At 37.5% G+C, this 19,715-nt stretch overlaps 1 protein-coding gene across 1 annotated transcript; it reads right to left on the bottom strand.

Annotated features, from left to right (window-relative positions):
• Nucleotides 1-642: 642 nt before the first annotated feature.
• Nucleotides 643-15,769, bottom strand: LOC127876545 (heat shock 70 kDa protein 12A-like). Its single transcript, XM_052421850.1, has 6 exons — nucleotides 15,651-15,769; nucleotides 14,261-14,391; nucleotides 13,277-13,491; nucleotides 12,567-12,782; nucleotides 8,646-8,802; nucleotides 643-7,301 (listed from the first exon to the last, which is right to left on the bottom strand). The coding sequence occupies exons 2-6, from the start codon at nucleotides 14,367-14,369 to the stop codon at nucleotides 6,253-6,255; spliced, it is 1,746 nt and encodes a 581-aa protein (XP_052277810.1). The 5' UTR covers nucleotides 14,370-14,391; nucleotides 15,651-15,769; the 3' UTR covers nucleotides 643-6,252.
• Nucleotides 15,770-19,715: the final 3,946 nt, after the last annotated feature.

Raw genomic sequence — 19,715 nt, 5'->3', positions numbered from 1 at the left:
GGGTCACTAGTTCTAAGCCCTTTTGGGGGGCATATGTATGTTTGGCCTCCAAGAACATGATGTCAATATTTGGCTCCCAAAGACATTGTTTTTTTATAGGCTACCCACGACATTGTCTATTATTTGGTTTACATTATATTGTCTTTTCTTGGATTCAGATTGTTTATTTTTGACTATCAATAAAATTGTCGCTAAATTGACTTCCCATACGAATATATATTATTGGCTTCCCATTACATTTACTATTATTGGCATCCCATTACATTGTCTTTTATTGGCTTACAATAAAATTGTAGTATTATTGGCATCATGTCCTGTTATAAGATTTATCTTATACCATCTCCCTAGTATGCCTTTACACAGTATTGTTTTCAAAACAAGTTATCAGTCATGTTTCAATGAGCCTATTGGCATGAATGGTTAATTAAAGACTTAACTGCAGGCAAAAGTAACATATTTTTTATTTATTAACACAGTCTCCAAAGTATTTCATCTGAATTATCAACATTCTTTTAAAGAAACAAATACATTCTGCAATATAAAATATCAACATACATTCTTCCATAAAATATGTCGGCTATAATATACAATCTCTCAGAAAATTTTAAGTAAAAAGTACTTAATATTAATATTTTTGCAATCTTTTATTTAATCATCAAGAAAGGTTGTATCCTAATGATGTTTTGGCAAGCTAACACAAAGCAAATAAGCAATCTTATAAGTTAACATAATGGATGCTCCCTAATAAATTTTGTCAAGCAGACTAAATATCATAAGGAATTGTATCAAAATTTTAATCAACTAATGCTTACAAATCTGTACAAGAGATGTTCCAAGACAGCACGATAGAATATCCTTGTGTTTTGTATGTGTTAAATGATCTTAAAGTGACCTAAAATAACGATGCTAAGACACGTTACATTTAAAACTTCAATGGACTAAATGTCATCGTTTCAGAAAATGTGAATTTAAACATGCATTTCCTAAGTACAATATAAGGGTCATATGAGGGTCATTTCCTGCTAGATTGCAGGTAATTTAAGGGCCTTGATATCCAAATTACCTTACATGATGACTTTACGGGCATCAGTGTATACCAGCAATAGTTACAGAGATATCGCCATGTCAACAATTTAAACAAAACACGATGAACAAGGGACAAAATTGTCACAAAACCAGGTTTTCATTGTGAAAAAAAAATCTGATAAAGGGAGAAAACTCAAACTGAACTTTTGAAATGAACAAACAAAATTAACCCCCTTTGTAAGTTTGTTTTTAAAAATAATCTATTTTTAGTCGTGGCGACCTTGACATTGGAGATATTGACGAGATTCTTTCGTGCGACACACCGTCCCATGATGGTGAACAAATGTGCCAAATGATTTTAAAATCTCACAATGAATGACATAGTTATGGCCAGGACAAGCTCATTTATGGCCATTTTTGACCTTTGAACTCAAAGTGTGACCTTGACCTTGGAGATATCGACGTAATTATTTTGCGCGACACACCCTCCAATGATGGTGAACAAATGTGCCAAATGATTTTAAAATCTGACAATGAACGACATAGTTATGGCCCGGACAAGCTTGTTCCGCCTGCCCGCCAGCCAGCCAGCCCGCCCGCATTCGCCAATCTAATAACCAGTTTTTTCCTTCGGAAAACCTGGTTAAAAAAATATAAGAATAGATCGATCTTATTGATAGCCAACCTATCTTAAACAAATAAAAATACTGCAAACATACTGACGTGTTGTTATTCCTTTCAATTAAATTACCAATGATATAATTAGTATCTCTTTATGAAAAGCCAGAGAAAACAAGGGCTGTTTGTAAAACATGCATGCCTCCCATATGGGCTGTCAGTTGTAGTGGCAGCCATTGTGTGAATAAGTTTTGTATCACTGTCACCTTGACCTTTGACCTAGTGACCTAAAAATCAACAGGGGTCATCTGCCAGTCATGATCAATGTACCTATAAAGTTTCATTATCCTAGGCCTAATTATTCTTGAGTTATCATCCGGAAACCATTTTACTGTTTCGAGTCACTGTGAACTTGACCTTTGACCTAGTGACCTGAAAATTAATAGGGGTCATCTGCCAGTCATGATCAATATAACTATGAAGGGTCATGATCCTAGGCGTAAGCATTCTTGAGTTATCATCTGGAAACCATTTTACTGTTTCGAGTCACTGTGACCTTGACATTTGACCTAGTGACCTGAAAATCAATAAGGGTCATCTGCCAGTCATGATCAATGTACCTATGAAGTTTCATGATCTTAGGCGTAAGCATTCTTGAGTTATCATCCGGAAACCATTTTACTGTTTTGAGTCACTGTGACCTTGACCTTTGACCTGGTGACCTGAAAATCAATAGGGGTAATTTGCCAGTCATGATCAATGTACCTATGAAGTTTCATGATCCTAGGCGTAAGCATTCTTGAGTTATCATCCGGAAACCATTTTACTATTTCGAGTCACTGTGACCTTGACTTTTGACCTAGTGACCTGAAAATCAATAGAAGTCTTCTGCCGGTCATGATCAATGTATCTATGAAGTCTCATGATCCTAAGGCGTAAGCATTCTTGAGTTATCATCCGGAAACCATTTTACTATTTCAAGTCACCGTGACCTTGACCTTTGACCTAGTGACCTGAAAATCAATAGGGGTCATCTGCCGGTCATGATCAATGTACCTATAAAGTTTCATGATCCTAGGCCTAAGCGTTCTTGAGTTTTCATCCGGAAACCATCTGGTGGACGGACCGACCGACGGACGGACCAACCGACATGTTCAAAACATGTTCAAAACAATATACCCCCTCTTCTTCGAAGGGGAGCATAATAAATAAAACAATTTCATAAATCTTTAAATTTCATAACAATGTGAACACTCAATGATTTATAGTGTTCTTGTAATATGACTTACAAATCATATAAAAGGTTTCTTTAATCTCAGCATGGAGTTGCAAAAACAATTTATGACTGAAGGTGGTAAAAAATGACACACTACGTGATATTTTAAAAATGTTCCATAACTCTGAAAAAACTACAACCGAGTAATGTACAATCTTCCTCTTGGTATCCATGTGACCTTTCAAGTCTCATTCAAAAACAGGAAGTTTAATAGTAAGAAAAACTTCTCAAAAACAAATAAATGTATACTTATAAGTCCCAGAATTGTGCTGGTAGTATGCACACCGCTTTGCAAGTAAGCTCATTTCATAATTTTTTTATTGACGTCAACTCAGTAGTTTGCTCAGAAGTAGCCATGATATTGCAAAAGACATGAATTGTGCATCACTAAAGCAGTGCTGAGAATTTAAAGGGTTAAAAAAAAATAAAGTTTCATACAAAATATCTTTTATTTGTAACCAGCAGCTGCTGAGGGTATTAGCACATTCTCTTCGTTATGAAATTTGATTTGATTTCATCCCACTCATTGCTAAAGAATCATCTGAAAAAGATAATTTGATGGGCTGCCGAAAAGTCACCTATCTACTTGAATTATGTCAGTGAGCGTAAAAAACGAGAAAAATCGTTAAAAAGCCTGTTTGAAAGACATACAAAGAAACAATTTTAAACTAAAGTCTTAGGTTTCTTAAAGAAAATTCAATTTTAATACACAGAACAATATATACAATCTATAACTCGTATGTTTATTCTGTTTGAGAAAAATATTTGCAAATTTCACAACATTTAAGAATTAATTCTTAAATGATAAGTGTAGGTTTATAGTGTATAAACACTTCTCCTGTGCATGTTCATATCAATGTATATATAGCTAGGACAGGATAACCTACATTGTTCATATTTCACACATACAAAAGTGCTAGCCTGATATATGGCAGAAACACTGATTATTTAACACATGCAGAAACATTGAGCTCTAAATGTTAAAAACTCAAGACTTTACAGACAATATCCAAAAACAGACACACACAAATAGTTCATGAATGTGATTGTTTGTCTTGCAAGTGTTATAGAAATTAACTACAAAACACGATAATAATTAAAGTATACATAAAAGAAAACTTACCTAATAGCACATACATAATTGCATCACAGATTCTTTACAATTATCAAACAAGAAATGTGTCCACACGACACGGATGCCCCCAACTGTAACTTTGTCACTACATAAAAGCATAAGTGTGTAAATATTTTTGAGATATACATCGCCTTTATTTTAGTAAACTATTAGTTTGCTGCATAACAGGTTTTCAATATTTAGATTTTGTTGTTTGTTATCTATGTCATCTGCTCCAGTTTGTAGATGTTTCGAACTTGGCCTAGAGATTGTCTAGATAAAACTTGAGACCATGTCTGGTGAAGATCGGATGAAAAGTACTTGCATTAGAGAGCGGACACCATGCTGAATGTTTAAAATGCACTAAGTGACCCCGTGACCCAGTTTTGGGCCAGATATGGCCCATGTTCACACTTGTAACTAAATTTGGTGAAGATCAAATAAAAACTACTTGAAATAGAGAGCGGACACCATGTTTAAAACGCACTAAGCGACTTCTTGACCTAGTTTTTGGCCCGGAATGGCCCATGTTCGAACTTGGCCAAGAGATCATCTGGATAAAACTTGTAACCAAGTTTGGTGAAGATCGGATGAAAAATACTTGAAATAGAGAGCGAACACCATGCTGAATGTTTAAAATGCACTAAGTGACCCCCTGACCTAGTTTTTGACCCCGTGACCTAGTTTTTGGCCCGGCATGGCCCATGTTCAAACTTGGCCTAGACATTATCTAGATAAAACTTATGACCAAGTTTGGTGAAGATCGGATGAAAACTACTTGAATTAGAGAGCGGACACCATGCTGAATGTTTAAAATGCACTAAGTGACCCCATGACCTAGTTTTTGACCCGGCATGGCCCATGTTCAAACTTAACTTTTAGATCATCTAGATAAAACTTGTGACCAAGTTTGGTGAAGATGGGATGAGAACTACATGAATTAGAGAGGGGACACGAAAAGTGTGACGGATGGACAGACAGACAGACAGACAAACCGACAGACAGTGCGAAAACTATATGCCGCCCGCTGTGGGCATAAAAACATTACAAAACAAACAATAGTAATCATCAAAATCATACAAATTTAAATAATGAACAAAAGGGCAATAATGGCCCAATGTTGCAAAACTAAATTTAAGACGCACAAAAAGTTCAAAAAAGTTCATAGTCGCAACATAAATATTTAAAGTTAACTGTAAAGATATATTATTACGAAGGACAACTAACACCAATAGCTAAATAAGAAAAATTGTCTGCTCTCTAGCATTTCTGTTTTTTAACAGAGCAGAATGATTTGTAGGAATATAGAGGTTCAGCCAATAAGCATCACTGTGAACTAGAAAATCACACAACGATTGGCAATTTAGTTGCATGATTATAGTTTAATAATTTTAAAACTCCCGAATAGCCACGGATTTAAACAATTGAACTTTTTGGAGGATATCCAAACTTTTCCCAAAATACTGTTCTGTGAATATATTCAACTTTGTTCAAATTAAACCACAGACCTATATTTTGCCTGCACATGACCCAGTTCTGAATTTGGTTTTATTAGGACAAATGTTCTGAACTGTTTTTCATATCAGTTTATGAATAATTAATATGGCCTCTAGATTTCTCAAAGAAAATGATGATGTCACATGAGTGATGGAGTGATGGAGAACATAATTAACATGTTATCATGAAATATGGTTCTTACAAAATTATACTTCTATCATTAACACACATGTGATGTGCCAATAAATTTCTTTCCATATGATAGTAAAATGTACATTTTTGGACCTTTATCTTACATTATGGCCCCACATGCACATTTGAGGAATATCATTCTATAATACGTAAAACATGAACCTGAAGGTACACACCCGCTGCCTTTTTTATGTTATGTTGGGGTGGGGTACTGTAAATGAAAAGTCATGTGATGGTAATTTTTAAAACTGTAATGTTGATGCTACTCAGATGACCCCACTTGTGAGCATTAAAGAAATCTGAATAATTGTGTCATGTGTCATATTATTATTACTTTTATTATATTTACATTATATTACACAGCATTATGTTAACAAATGATTGGGTAGTAACAGCTAAAAATAATCCATAAATAGTCAAGCTTAAAGGAATTAGTCTAATATGATTTGTAATTCTATTCACTACACACACATAATACTATACACGCACACTATTATAATTATTTAGTAAAATAATAATGTAAAGTCCACTATAGAAAGTCAAAGTATGCTCGATACTTCATGTGGGTGGACAACTCTTGGGCCTCCACTGTCAGCTCCGTCTCTCCAAACATCATCTTCACCTCAACACGAATCTTGTCTTCGCTATCTGGAAGGTTGACAACAACTTTGCCGAGGTATTCGCAATCCTGCTCGTCGACGAACATCGGTTCACGTTTTGGTGATGCAAAGATTTTCAACAGCATTTCTTTCTGATTGGACTTCAGCGTGACATGCTTTCCCGATCTAGCTTCGCCTACTCTGACGGTCTCACCTTCTTGGATGTACCGTTTGAAGATATCACGGCAACGATCAACTCCACCTACAGATACCCTGTGGTCTTCCTTGTGGATAGTTGAATCGAATGGGGGTGATATGTTAATACCATAGGTGTATTTTGAAACACGGGACGTAATCGACACTGGTTTATGACCGAAAATAACTGCTCCCCTTAAAACGCAAAGACCAGCCTCATCTGGAATGATCACTTTGCAATCTGGCAATGCCTTCATTACTGCATTCTGCAACATGGCACTCTCGGAAAATCCACCTACCATAAGAAATATTTTCGTATCTTTGACTTGTGGGTCTTGAAGAAGACTTTTGACATGGGCTATAATTTGATCTGTGCATGGCTTAAAAAGGTGCTGAAACACATTTGCATCGATCCTGAGTTTGTCGCTGAGCCATTTAATTTTTCCCTTGTAATTTGATCCATCTATAGCTTCATCAATAGTTTCTCCAGATTCCTTTTCATATGTCTGCACAATTTTTACAGGCACTTTAATTGTTATTTTCCCAGTGGATTCAGGGGTGATTGTGCGTTTTTTGGTTTCAAGTTCCCTCTGCAAGTCATGGTAATCAGCCGTGTTCTCGTCCTTGAATTTGGACCAAACTGGTCCACCTATAATCTTGATAATCATATTGTAAAATTCTTCGTCAACCTTTGTACCACCCCATGCACCACCGCTAGCTTTATGTAGTTCCTTGAGCCCACCGTCCGTCATTCTTTGATGTACAGTTATGTCAGCCGTGCCACCTAAAAGACAACAGCTTTTTTAACAGTTTTCTGTTGTGAAAAAAACACACTATATTATACAAAACATAAGTTGAACAAAGGAAAAAGAGGGCCATGATAGCACTGAATCGCTAACTTGAATTGCATTGTGATACTATTTATGTACAATAAGATAACCAAGTTAGGGCAGTGCAATTTTGACCACATAGTAAAGACTTGAACTAATTTTTTTGAAGACAAAAAATTCTGTTGGTGGGGTTTGTATGATGTTACAAACCAACAATCTAAAATAATGCCATTTTTCTATTTAAGCCTGTATATACCATGTGGTCCCCTACTGCCATTAGATATTACATGCCATATATCAAATCTCATATAAGGGCCTAAATTGCAGTTTGAGAAGAGATCTTTCACTATATTTATCTAGGGAAACAAATTATCCCAGGACGGGACATGTTGACCCAACATGCATAATTTCAGCATTCTTGGTAAAGGACCACCATAAAATGTAACAAGCCAATAATTATCCAATTTAGAGAAGATTTATTAAGCTATTTTGCTACATAAATCTAAATAAAGCATGTGACCATTAGGTGGTGCCATTTTCAATCACAGGGGCATGATTTAAACAACCTATGTCGAGGACCACTTAACAGTTTTTAATCTCTGAGCGTAGTAATTTTCGAGATTTTTCCATTTTAAGAATCTATTTTGAGCTTTGATGACCTACATAAACAGCAAATATTGAGGATTTAAACAATTTATAAAGAGGGTCACCCAAGAATCATTCCGGTGGAGTTTAAAACAAGAGATTTGTTTGTCAGAAACACAATGCCCCTTATTGCGCCGCTTTGAAATAAAATTTCAATATTATCATTTGGCAGGTTTAGAAATTATCTCCCTTTTATAGCTTATTACTTCCCTTGGATTGTATTTTTTGACTTTTGACTTTGAAGGATGACATTGACCTTTAAATTTGTTTCAGATTATATCCTTTAAAAAAATATTACTTCCCTTGTGAAAATGATCTGTACCTGCCAAATGATATAAAATAGAAATTATCTCCCTTAAAAGCTTGTTACTTCCCTTGGATTTTGTTGTTTGACTTTTGACCTTAAAGGATGACCTTGACCTTTCAACACTCAAAATGTGCAGCTTCATGAGATACATATGCATGCCAAATATCAAGTTGCTATCTTCAATATTGCAAAAGTTATGACCAATGTTAAAGTTTTCAGACGGACGGACAGACTGACTGACACACTGATGGACTGTTCAACTGTTATATGCCACCCTACTGGGGGCATAAAAATCCACAAAGCAGTTAAGAAGATGTTTTTTGAAGCAAAAAAAAACTAAATGTACCTCCAAGATCAATCACCATGTATTTGGTGCCAGCTGTGGCCACTTGAAACTTGGCGCCCTCAGAACCATGTATCTTGTCAGTGGGGATCAGCTGACAGTACAGAGAGGCTGCCTCTGGTTCCAGCGCTATCGACAACTGCCCACCATCAATACCTGCCTGCAAATAGTTGTTAATTGGGATTTTTCAAGGGGAGAAGGTTCAATTTGTGAGAGCTAATAAGTGGGCTATCATGGCTTGTATATTGCTCACCTGAGAAACATGACTTTTAAGGTTGTTGTTGTGTTGTTTTTGTTTTTTTTTAAGGGGGGGATCATGCCTTTTCAAAGGAAACAAGATGTGTTTGTGAAACACAATGTCCCCCTATATGATGTTTGACCTTGAAGGATGACCTTGACCTTGTGAAGGATGACCTTGACCTTTCACCACTCAAAATGTGCAGCTCCATGAGATACACATGCATGCCAAATATCAAGTTGCTATCTTCAATATTGCAAAAGTATTCATAAAATAAGCGATTTGGACCACATATATTTGACCTCTGACCTTGAAAGATGACCTTGACCTTTCACCACTCAAAATGTGCAGCTCCATGAGATGCACATGCATGCCAAATATCAAGTTGCTATCTTCAATATTGCAAAAGTATTAATAAAATAAGCGATTTGGGCCACATACCGTAGGTTTCCACGTATAGCGCGCAGTTTTTTACCTCCAAAAATCAAATTAAAAAGTTGATGCGCGTTATACATTGATACAACGCTATCCTGGCTGCTAAATTGGTAAAAATATGTTGTGTAATCGTAAATAATCAAAATGGCCGCCATGTTTTTTTTTCCAGAAAACCACCACCCTATAATCTTACTGACTGAGGGGCCATTGTCGAAACAACCATAAGTCGCTACTGGTAGGTATGAACGCTGTAGAAGAAGTTTTGTCAAAATAAATTTGTTTGAATAAACTTGCGGACATTTCTTTGTTTGTGTTTTAACACTTCCTTTTCGATGAATTCCGATGGGGATTGTTGTCGAGAGCAGGCAAAGGTAGGTGCGAACGAGGTCTTTTTACGGGTAACGGTAGGTGTGAAAGGGGATCATTTTGCACTTCGTAATTGGCAGATGATATTGAGTAATATGTGCCACGACTTGTGACAATATGCAATTGCATTTTGTGTGTATAAATATTCAACGTTCAACTGTGGTGTTTCAAACTATCGTTAGCAATCGCCTGAACTACAACACAGAGAGATATTGACATCGTCCTTCGCCCGCATACCTCAACAATTGTATCCCTGTCTTCTATGCGTAATTCAAATTTACCGGTAATGCCCACGCTTTCCCCGAGGAAAAATCACACGATGTACACTAATTCTTATTTTCTCACGTTTTTCACGAAATGCACGTGGACTGTTAATCTTTTGCAAGAAAATTATAAAATTGTCAGAAAAGTATAGTGCTATGCAACCCCTGCTCCTAATCATAATGACGCTTCCTATTTTGAATGCTTAATTAAGCTTTCCAATGCCCCGGATTATTGGACTGTGTAATAGTAAAATGGCGGCCATTTTCGGTCCGATTTGGTGGTTTTATTGTCTTGAAATATTTTTTTCTCCTTTTTTGCATTTAAAAAACAGCCTGCGCGCTATACACGGGTGCGCGCTATACGTGGAAACCTACGGTATATTTGACCTCTGACCTTGAAGGATGACCTTGACCTTAACCTTTCACCACTTAAAATGTGCAGCTCCATGAGATACACATGCATGCCTAATATCAAGTTGCTATCTTCAATATTGCAAAAGTATTCATAAAATGAGCGATTTTGGCCACATATATTTGACCTCTGACCTTGAAGGATGACCTTGACCTTGACCTTTCACCACTCAAAATGTGCAGCTTCATGAGATACACATGCATGCCAAATATGAAGTTGCTATCTTCAATATAGCAAAAGTTATTGCAAAATGTTAAAGTTGGCGCAAACAGACCAACGTACAGACCAAAGTACAGACCAACAGACAGGGCAAAAACAATATGTCCCCCACTACTATAGTGGGGGACATAAAAATACATGTCCAGGCAAAGTTTGAATTTCTTGGGTCAAGTGCAGTCATGAACTAGTTTACACAGTTTATTTTGCATATCTGTAAAATGAAAGGAATTTTCCACAATGGCTAACGGAGATTTAAGCTTTCATTGTATCAGAAGTATGACTACAGACTTTACTATTGGTTCACAAATGTAGTCAGACAAATACATTTTTTTTTGTACATTACTATGCAATACATCATCACTACAAGATGTCAGACAATTGCGAACCAAATTATGATTCTGTGCAAAAATGACGAATAACAATCGAATTTAAAAGGGGCATCATATATCATATATAATTACAAGAGATTGACAAGCTGCCTGTACCATCAATCAAGAATATTTTTTAGATAAAAACAACAAATATTTAGTATAAATGTACTCAGCAAATGTGTTTCATGGAAACCACAATGTTAGTAAACTGAAGTTAAGTATATTTTAACAAAATAACAATTTACAAAATCATCACATGAAAATGGAAAAAGACAAATCAATACAGCATGCTCTATATGCTAGCTGATTTTTGTATTATCAGATTCATATGCATATTCATTATTGTTTTAATTTGTGTTGTCACTCTATCCAGTTTAATGCTATGGCAAGGAGGTGAAATGGAAGATATTGAAAGGTGAACATATTAAATACACTTATTTAGACTGCAATAAATACTCCAATAACAAAACAACAACAGAAGTGTGTATATTTATAGTTCTTAAAACTGCCAATGATTCAATTAGATTTTAACATAAATACATAAATCTGGCTATGTGCTCCATTGTTTTCCCCAATAAAAAGGCTAGGCATGTATTCCCCCCTCCCAAGGAAAAAAATCCTGCATTGAAAGATAAAGGTTTAAAGGCTCACGCCAATTTTCATCAAGATTTAGAGAAAAGTTCATGCCCACAACATCTCCCCAAACAATGCCAGTCATTAACTGATCAAAATAGCTCACATTGAGGTGAATTAAAAACATTATGTTATTTAGAAACATATGAAGTGGGGGGTTTTAAAGGCAAATTCAATAGGTACAATTTAATAGGTTCAGTTGTGAACTTAAAATGTGTAGCAACATTATCATAGTTTACAAGAAAATAAACACCATAAAAGCGTTGTCAGACAAAACAGCAGTGTCCTGCCTGGTAAATGTTGTTGGAGTAAGAACAGGATGCCCATAACAATTTTTAATTTAGCTTTAGTACATTTAAGTAATGGCATGATACTTATTTTAATTATCTCTATAACCATAACAACCCAAATTTGTGTGTGACAAAATAATTGAAATAGCATGCATATATTAAGTTTGGACAAAGAGACGGACAAAACTGAAATAATTCCCTACATGGCTTTCTTTCCACAAACCTAGTTTTACCAACCTAGCTTAAGTAATTTTTGAGTTTTTGAATGATAAAGATGTGTGTTTTCACTTATTTCTGTACCCACAATTTTTGTCAGACATAAAACAAATCAATGAAATGATGCTCATATACCCCATATGTCCCTCTATCCACATACCACGTTTCATCAAACTATCTTGAGCAATTTTGAAGTTATTGCAGGATTCAGATTTTAGTCTTTTACTTTTTCCGTATCCATAGCAACCACATTTTTTTTCAGACGAAAAAACTGAAATAACATGCAAATTCCCTCTATCCACATACCGCGTCAGTACTTTTTTTGAATTATGCCAACAGACACACCAAATTACTAACACACAGTATTGAGGACACACAGTTAAGTCAAGGGTAAACCTATTGTCTCCTCCTATTCTACCGTTAGAGGACCAATAACTTGTAACTCACGGCAGCTACGCTTTAAAAGTTTGGGAAAAATTACCTTTTGGGCAGCTTCTCGCATGAACTGTTTGGCGGAATCAGACCAGATGGCTGGAACTGTGAGGACCCAGTGGATGTCTTTATTGTCCACTCCAGTACCACGAGTTTCAAGCAGCTTCAACAAGTGCTGTTTCAAATATTTAATAATTTCAGAAAAGACAACCATTGCCTTCATGGGTCGACCGCAGTCATCATCGATTTCGATGTCACGCTGAATCTGTGAATATACATGTTTTAAAAGATAATAAAATACACTCAACCATATTGATTTATTTTCTAATGGCTTGCAGCTTCACCATGGTCTAAATGATTCTTCTTTTTTCTTAAAAATATGTGGCATATATTTAGCACTTCATGCATTACTCGGGTTATATTTAATAAGCTGATTTTTAATGCTGAAATGGATATTATATATATTTTTTAAAATCCATTTCTATCCATCATAATTATGTTTCACGTTTAAACATTTGTTAAGTGTGTGTACATCTATTTCAAATGAACTATGCTTTGTAAACTTGTATTTTGATTACAAATCAAGCAATTCATATCAAGCTATATGGTTGCCTGGTACCTTACCATTTCCGTAACCAAAACTATTGCAAAAAACAACACAACTAGTATTAATTAACACAAACTCTCCACCATTGGTTATTTTGTCCTTTTGTCCTTTATAATGTTTTAATCGGATTGGCATGGGGATGCATTATTTACCTTTTTACCATGAAGCCTCATTTTAAATCGCTTGAAGAAAAAATAATTCTGGTGTTCATCATCTAATGCCAGCTCAGAGTAATTATTTTCCGCCTCGTAGCCAAAACTATGGAATGTTTGGTCTGCCTTAAACAGAACCACTGTAGGCGCTTTTAGTGAAACTAGAGACATTGAGCCGGCTACCCAATTTTGATTGGTTGACACTTTAGCTGGATCTGCAATTGAAACGAAATATTCAAAAAGAGGATATAAAGATGCACAATTCAATTGTTGACAAAATCACTCTGTAAATAAGTTAAAAATACAGAATTTTGAAACACTAAAATCTCTTTTTAAAATACTGAATGTCTAGTTTTGGCTTTTTTTAGTTTATGTAGCATATAAGTGTCCAAAATACTGAAATAAGTATTAAAATTGAAAAATTCCTTAATGGAAATGCAATATAAAGCATACATTAATGCCAATTTTTCTGATCATAGGAAACTTTTAAATAAAATCTCATAATCAAATGTGTTGGGTAACCAAATTATAATTAGTGGGCTTATGTTATGGTTATTGAAAGCAAGTTTAGCAATTAGACAGAATATGGCTAATAAGTGACCTGGCTGGCTTTTTAACCACATTTTGCTAGTCCAAAACAACCTAACATGCAGAAAATTCCTTAATAAATGATTCCTCACTAATGAATACCCCCCCCCTTTTTCAAAAATACAGAATACGTAAAAACTCACACTATCGATAATTCAAATACATGCTTAAAGTCAATCTTTGACTGAAATTTATCAATACTGGCCTACATAGTCAAATTATTGGAATTTTCTTATACATGTAGTGGCATAAAAAACAACATTATTTTAACCCCTAATAAAGATCTACCAAACCTTGCCTTAGGAAAATGTTAAAGCTCTGGGGCTATTATTATAGAACATACAGTATTTCTCTTAAATTAACAAGGGTTTATGGTAAGCCAAAGAAAAAATTTACCTGACTGGTAGTCATGCTTAAATGAAAAAGCATAGCCACTGTAAGTGGTGCCGAAATCAATGGCTGCCACTAAAATCTTCTCTTTCTTGTCAGCAAACGCTGTCGCCATGGTAAAGTACTTGTGCAATAATCTGAAGTTAAACAATCAAACAAGTGAACTTATTTTCTTTTTTTACTTAATTGCTATCTGCTCGAATTAACTGATGATGACGTTATCTTAATTAATATTTATAATTAATGATTACACCAATATTCTTTGATAGAAATAACTAAACAAACGGCATAATGTCATTGACACAGTATAAAGAAGTAATGTGAAAATACTGAACTCAAGCCGGGGATTGAACCCACGACCTCCACAGTGGTAAGTCAGACACTTTAACCTTGTTGCTAAAGACATAGCCCAACAGCAAGGCTGTTGGAAGTGACCTTATTTCACTACACTCCTCCACCTTTTAATGTTTCAAGACCCAAACATGCCCGCTACAGCATGTCTTGCATCCACATGGCCCTCCCAGAAACCATTAAACAGCTCAGACCAGACCCATTCCAGCATTCACAGTTCTTTTTTTGCCTTGTCCCCATTAATGTGAAAATACTGAGCTCAAGCCGGGGATTGAACCCAGGACCTCCAGAGTGGTAGTCAGACACTTTAACCACGTCGCTAAAGAGCTAGCCCAACAGCAAGGCTGTTGGAAGTGACCTGCTTTCACTACAGAAGTATTTTATAGCAAAATGCATGTTCCTTTTATAAACCCTTTACCACTTAGATACGTATTTTCACGCATTTGTAGTCCCTTAGAAAGTTATATTTAATTGAAGACCTTTCTTACTAGATTCAAGTTTTTAAGGCTTCAACTCCAAAACCTTAGGTACTGATGAGCAGCAAACAACATAAAACCTGAACAGACTGCGAGTCACTCGCAGGCTGTTCTGGTTTTATGCTGTTTGCACAAAGCCATTTTAACTCTGCTTCTAAGTGGGAAAGGGTAATATCAAGCCAATTAGCAATTGGCTACATCAAGAAAGTTGAAAAACAAATTAGAATAAATTAAACTATTTCTTTTCAATAACCTCATATCTCATACAATCAAGTTGAAAAATAGTGTGAGTACATACATTATAATTTAATGTAAACATTCTTATAAACAGACTATGTATACAAAACATAGAATATCATCTTTAAATACAACTTTCAAAACCAGAGAAAAATGCATGCACAGGTTTTTACCCTAGTGGTGCCCCTCTAGCTTTCTTAATGGAAAGCGAAACAAGAAAGATTTATGAAGTATTTTTAACACGGAAAATAACTTACTAAAATTAATTCGCGCGTTTTAATGCAGCAATGATTTAAGAACAATAATCATTTTATATTATCACACAATCTCACCTTTAAAGTGTTGTTGTTATAGTTGGAACATTCCACCTTTCCATGTAACAAGGAAGTGTGACAAGGCGTATTCGGAGTTGTTCGGATAAAATCGACGATAAGTACACTCGGCAAAAAAGTAAAGGAATCATCATGTGGTGACTTTTCAACGATAATTATGGTTTTACCACCCAATTTAATGAGTTTAGGGAGTTAAACATCACTGAAATTGTCATTTTCATTCAAATTGTTCATACAAACGTACTCTGTGCAAACGAAATTATTTCACAGTAATAAGTCTGTTTAAATATACTTTTTCACTCCTGAGGGTTGATCAAAATGTATGTCTGCTGTGTTTGTGTAGCGAACCCCGGGTTCAAAACATTTCTAGTAACATATACTATGATAAACTGAAACGTTTTCGGATACCAGGCGAGATGCATTTGTTAAGACTCAGTACTCACATGATAGGCTATTAATGAAACACATTTATCTGACAGGGTTCAACTTCAAATTGTATTATCTGAAATAAATGAAATGTTGGGAAAATGCTTCGAAAGTTTATCGTTTTATAATAGGAACATATTGGATATATATGTGTTTGTTTCTTACCTTGTGTTATTAAAGGAAACTTCAGATTGTAACAATAACACATTGATGATAATAACCGCTAATCCAAGAGCAGCGACGAAAGGAACGTTTCTGAAGAGAGGGGATGGGGGACAAATTCTATTTAAACTGGTCTCACATGCATGAACGTAAATATGACCCGTGTCATGCGAAAATGGTTCCTATGGTTTCTTATGCTAATGCACTCGTGCAGCCTGGTCAGTAGCTACGCTGTCCGCTTTTAAGTCACGTAATGTTTCGTTGTCTCATTTGCGGACAGTGTAATTCGTAACCAGACTGCGCCGATGCGTTGGCTGGTCTGATGCTACGCTGGCCGCATGTGTAATAAGACCCATTTTCGCGTGACGCGGCTCATTTGAGCATTTCAAGCATGTCATGCACCCATATATCTGTTTGCTTATTGTTTATTGATAGATCTTAGATGAACCCCAGGTCGTATTCTTTAACTATCATTATCACTTACCTGAGATATCCCCTTTAGACAATTTGTAGTAAAAAATCACCAAAGAAATGTCAGTAGATCGCATCTTACCACCATTGACCATTATCATGTTACCCTAGCATCGCTTAAGAATTACCATAGTACCGTTCTTTTCTTGATGCGTACAGTTTAGACCTTTTAATACAAAACTAAAGGTGATTTTTTATCAAACATTTGACCAGTTGATTAGTTAATTAAAGGCCTCGTTACAGAAATGTCTGGCCTCTGGGTCTGATATTCCTATCCGTCGATTGGTTCATCATAAAATAAGGGCGGTCAGGGTGCAAACGCACATGGTTATAAAGGCATGATACATTAACTATTGAGAAAGGGTGTGGGTTTATAAAAAAGGATTCAAATAAGCCTTTTATTAACAGGAATGTGAATATTAAGAAGCGACGGGCTCTTAATTTCAAATATGGAAACATTACAAATGTATATCTTTTATTACCAGCTAAAAGCTGAATATTGCTTATTCAATTCAAAATGCGTCCCAACTTTCGCGAGTCTAGTTAGTTAATTAGGTAGAGTCACCACATAATGCAACATCGAGCGCCCCACATAATGCAGCATCGGGTGCCCCACATAATGCAGCTTCAGGTGCCACACATAAAGCAGCCTCGGGCGCACAAAAAAGGTAGACTCAGGCGCCCCACATTATACAGCATCAGGCGTGTCACATAATGCAGCCTCAGGTGCCACACATAATTCAGTCTCAGGCGTCCCAAATAATGCAGCATCAGGCGCTCTAGATTGTGAAGCTTAAGGTTCCCCACATAATGCAGCCTTAGGCGCCGCAAATAATTCAGCCTCGGGAGGCCCACGTAATGCAGCCTCGGGCGCCCAGTATAATGCATTCTCTGGTGCCCTATATTATGAAGCCTCAGGCGCCCCATTAATGCAGCCGTAAGCGCCCTAAATAATGCAGCCTTAGGCGGCCCGCATAATCCAGTTTCAGGCGCCCCGCATAATGCAGTCTCATGCGCCCTAGATTATGAAGCTTTAGGCTCTCCACATAATGCAGCTTTAGGCGCCCCACATTATGCAGCTTCATAAGGTCCGCGTCATGCAGTCTTAGGCGCCCTACAAAATGCAGCATCAGTCGACCAATATAATACAGCCTCAGGTGCCCTAGATTATGATGCCTCAGGCGCCCCATGTAATGCAGCCGTAATTAAACGCATCAAATAATAGAGCCTTAGGCGGCCCACATAATGCAGCATCAGGCGTCCCACATAATGCAACCGAGGGCGTCGTACATACTATAGCCTTAGACGACCCCACATAATGAAGTCACCGGCCCCACATAAATTGCAGCCTCAGGCGTCATATATAATGCGGCCTCAGACGTCCCACATTATGCAGAATTAGTAACCCTACATAATGCAGCCCCGCACGATACAGACTCAGGCGCCATATAATGCAGCCCAAGGCACTACACATAATGCAGCCTCATGCCGTGCACATCATGCAGCCTCATGCGCTACACATAATTCAGCCCCAGACGCTCCACATAATGCAGCCTCAGGTGTCTCACATAATGCAGCATCAGATGGCTGACATAATGCAACCTCAGTTTCAACACATAATGCAGCCTCAGACGTACCACAAAATTCAGCCTCAGGGGCCCCACATAATGTAGGATCAGAAACCCAACATAATGCAACATCAGACACTCCACATAATTCATCCTCAGTCGGCCCACATAATGCGGCCTCAGGCGCCCAACATAATGCAGTATTGCACCCAAAATAATGCAACTTATGCTGCCTCAGTCGCTCTACACAATGGAGTCTCAATCGTCCCACATTAAATGATTATGCAGCCTGAGGCGCCCTACATAATGCAGTCTCTGGCGCATAATATAATGCAGACTCATACGCCCCACAGTATGCAGCCTCAGTCGCCCGACATAATGCAGCCTCAGACGCCCACATAATGCAGCCTCAGACGCCCCCGTGATGCAGCCTCAGTCGCCACACATAATGCAGCCTCAGACGCCCACATAATGCAGCCTCAGTCGCCCGACATACTACAGCCTCAGACGCCCACATAATGCAGCCTCAGTCGCCCACATAATGCAGCCACAGTCGCCCCACATAATGCAGCCTCAGACGCCCACATAATGCAGCCTTAGTCGCCCGACATAATGCAGCCTCAGACGCCCCACATAATGCTGCCTCAGGCGCCCGACATAATGCAGCCTCAGGCGCCCCACATAATGCAGCTTCAGACGCCCACATAATGCAGCCTCAGTCGCCTACATAATGCAGCCTCAGTCGCCCAACATAATGCAGTTTCAAACGCCCCACATAGTGCAGCCTCAGTCACCAGACATAACGCAGTTTTAGATGCCCTACATAATGCAGCCTCAGGCGCCCCACATAATGCAGCCTCAGACGCCCACATAATGCAGCCTCAGTCGCCCCACATAATGCAGCCTCAGACGCCACACAATATGCAGATTTAGACGCCCCACATAATGCAGTCTCATGCACCCAACATAATGTTGCCTCAGTCGCTCCACATAATGCAGCCTCAGGCGCCACACTTAGTGCAGCATCATACCCCACACATAATGCAGCCCTAGGCGCCCCACAAAATGCAGCCTCAGGTGCCAAACATAGTGCAGCATCATGCTACACATATTGCAGCCCCAGGCGCCCCACATAATACAGCCTTAGGCACCCAAATTAATGCAGCTTAATGCGCCCCACATGATGGAGCCTTAGGCGGCCTACAAAATGCAGCATCAGGCGCCCACATAATACAGCATCAGGCGGTCCATATAATGCAGCACCAGGCGCCACACAATGCAGCCTTAGACCCTCCCATAATGCAGCCTTTGGCGCCAACATAATTTTACCACAGGCGCCAGTACATGAAGAATCCTCAGACGCCCTGCATTATGAAGCCACAGGCAAGAAAGTATATCATATTCTTCGAAATACACACACACGCATTTATTTTCAAAT

Source organism: Dreissena polymorpha, chromosome 4 (genome assembly GCF_020536995.1).
Source record: "Dreissena polymorpha isolate Duluth1 chromosome 4, UMN_Dpol_1.0, whole genome shotgun sequence".
NCBI lineage: Eukaryota > Metazoa > Mollusca > Bivalvia > Myida > Dreissenidae > Dreissena > Dreissena polymorpha.
This window is presented reverse-complemented; position numbering and strand designations above follow the sequence as displayed.

What these genes read in the sequence shown, in the direction of transcription:
- LOC127876545 (XM_052421850.1), bottom strand. Translation starts at nt 14,369, where the DNA reads ATGGCGACAGCGTTTGCTGACAAGAAAGAGAAGATTTTAGTGGCAGCC. An exon ending in TGAGGCTTCATGGTAAAAAG is followed by an intron (nt 12,783 to 13,276) that starts GTAAATAATGCA and finishes GTATATTCACAG; the next exon opens with ATTCAGCGTGACATCGAAAT. An exon ending in TGCGAGAAGCTGCCCAAAAG is followed by an intron (nt 8,803 to 12,566) that starts GTAATTTTTCCC and finishes AACTATTTGCAG; the next exon opens with GCAGGTATTGATGGTGGGCA.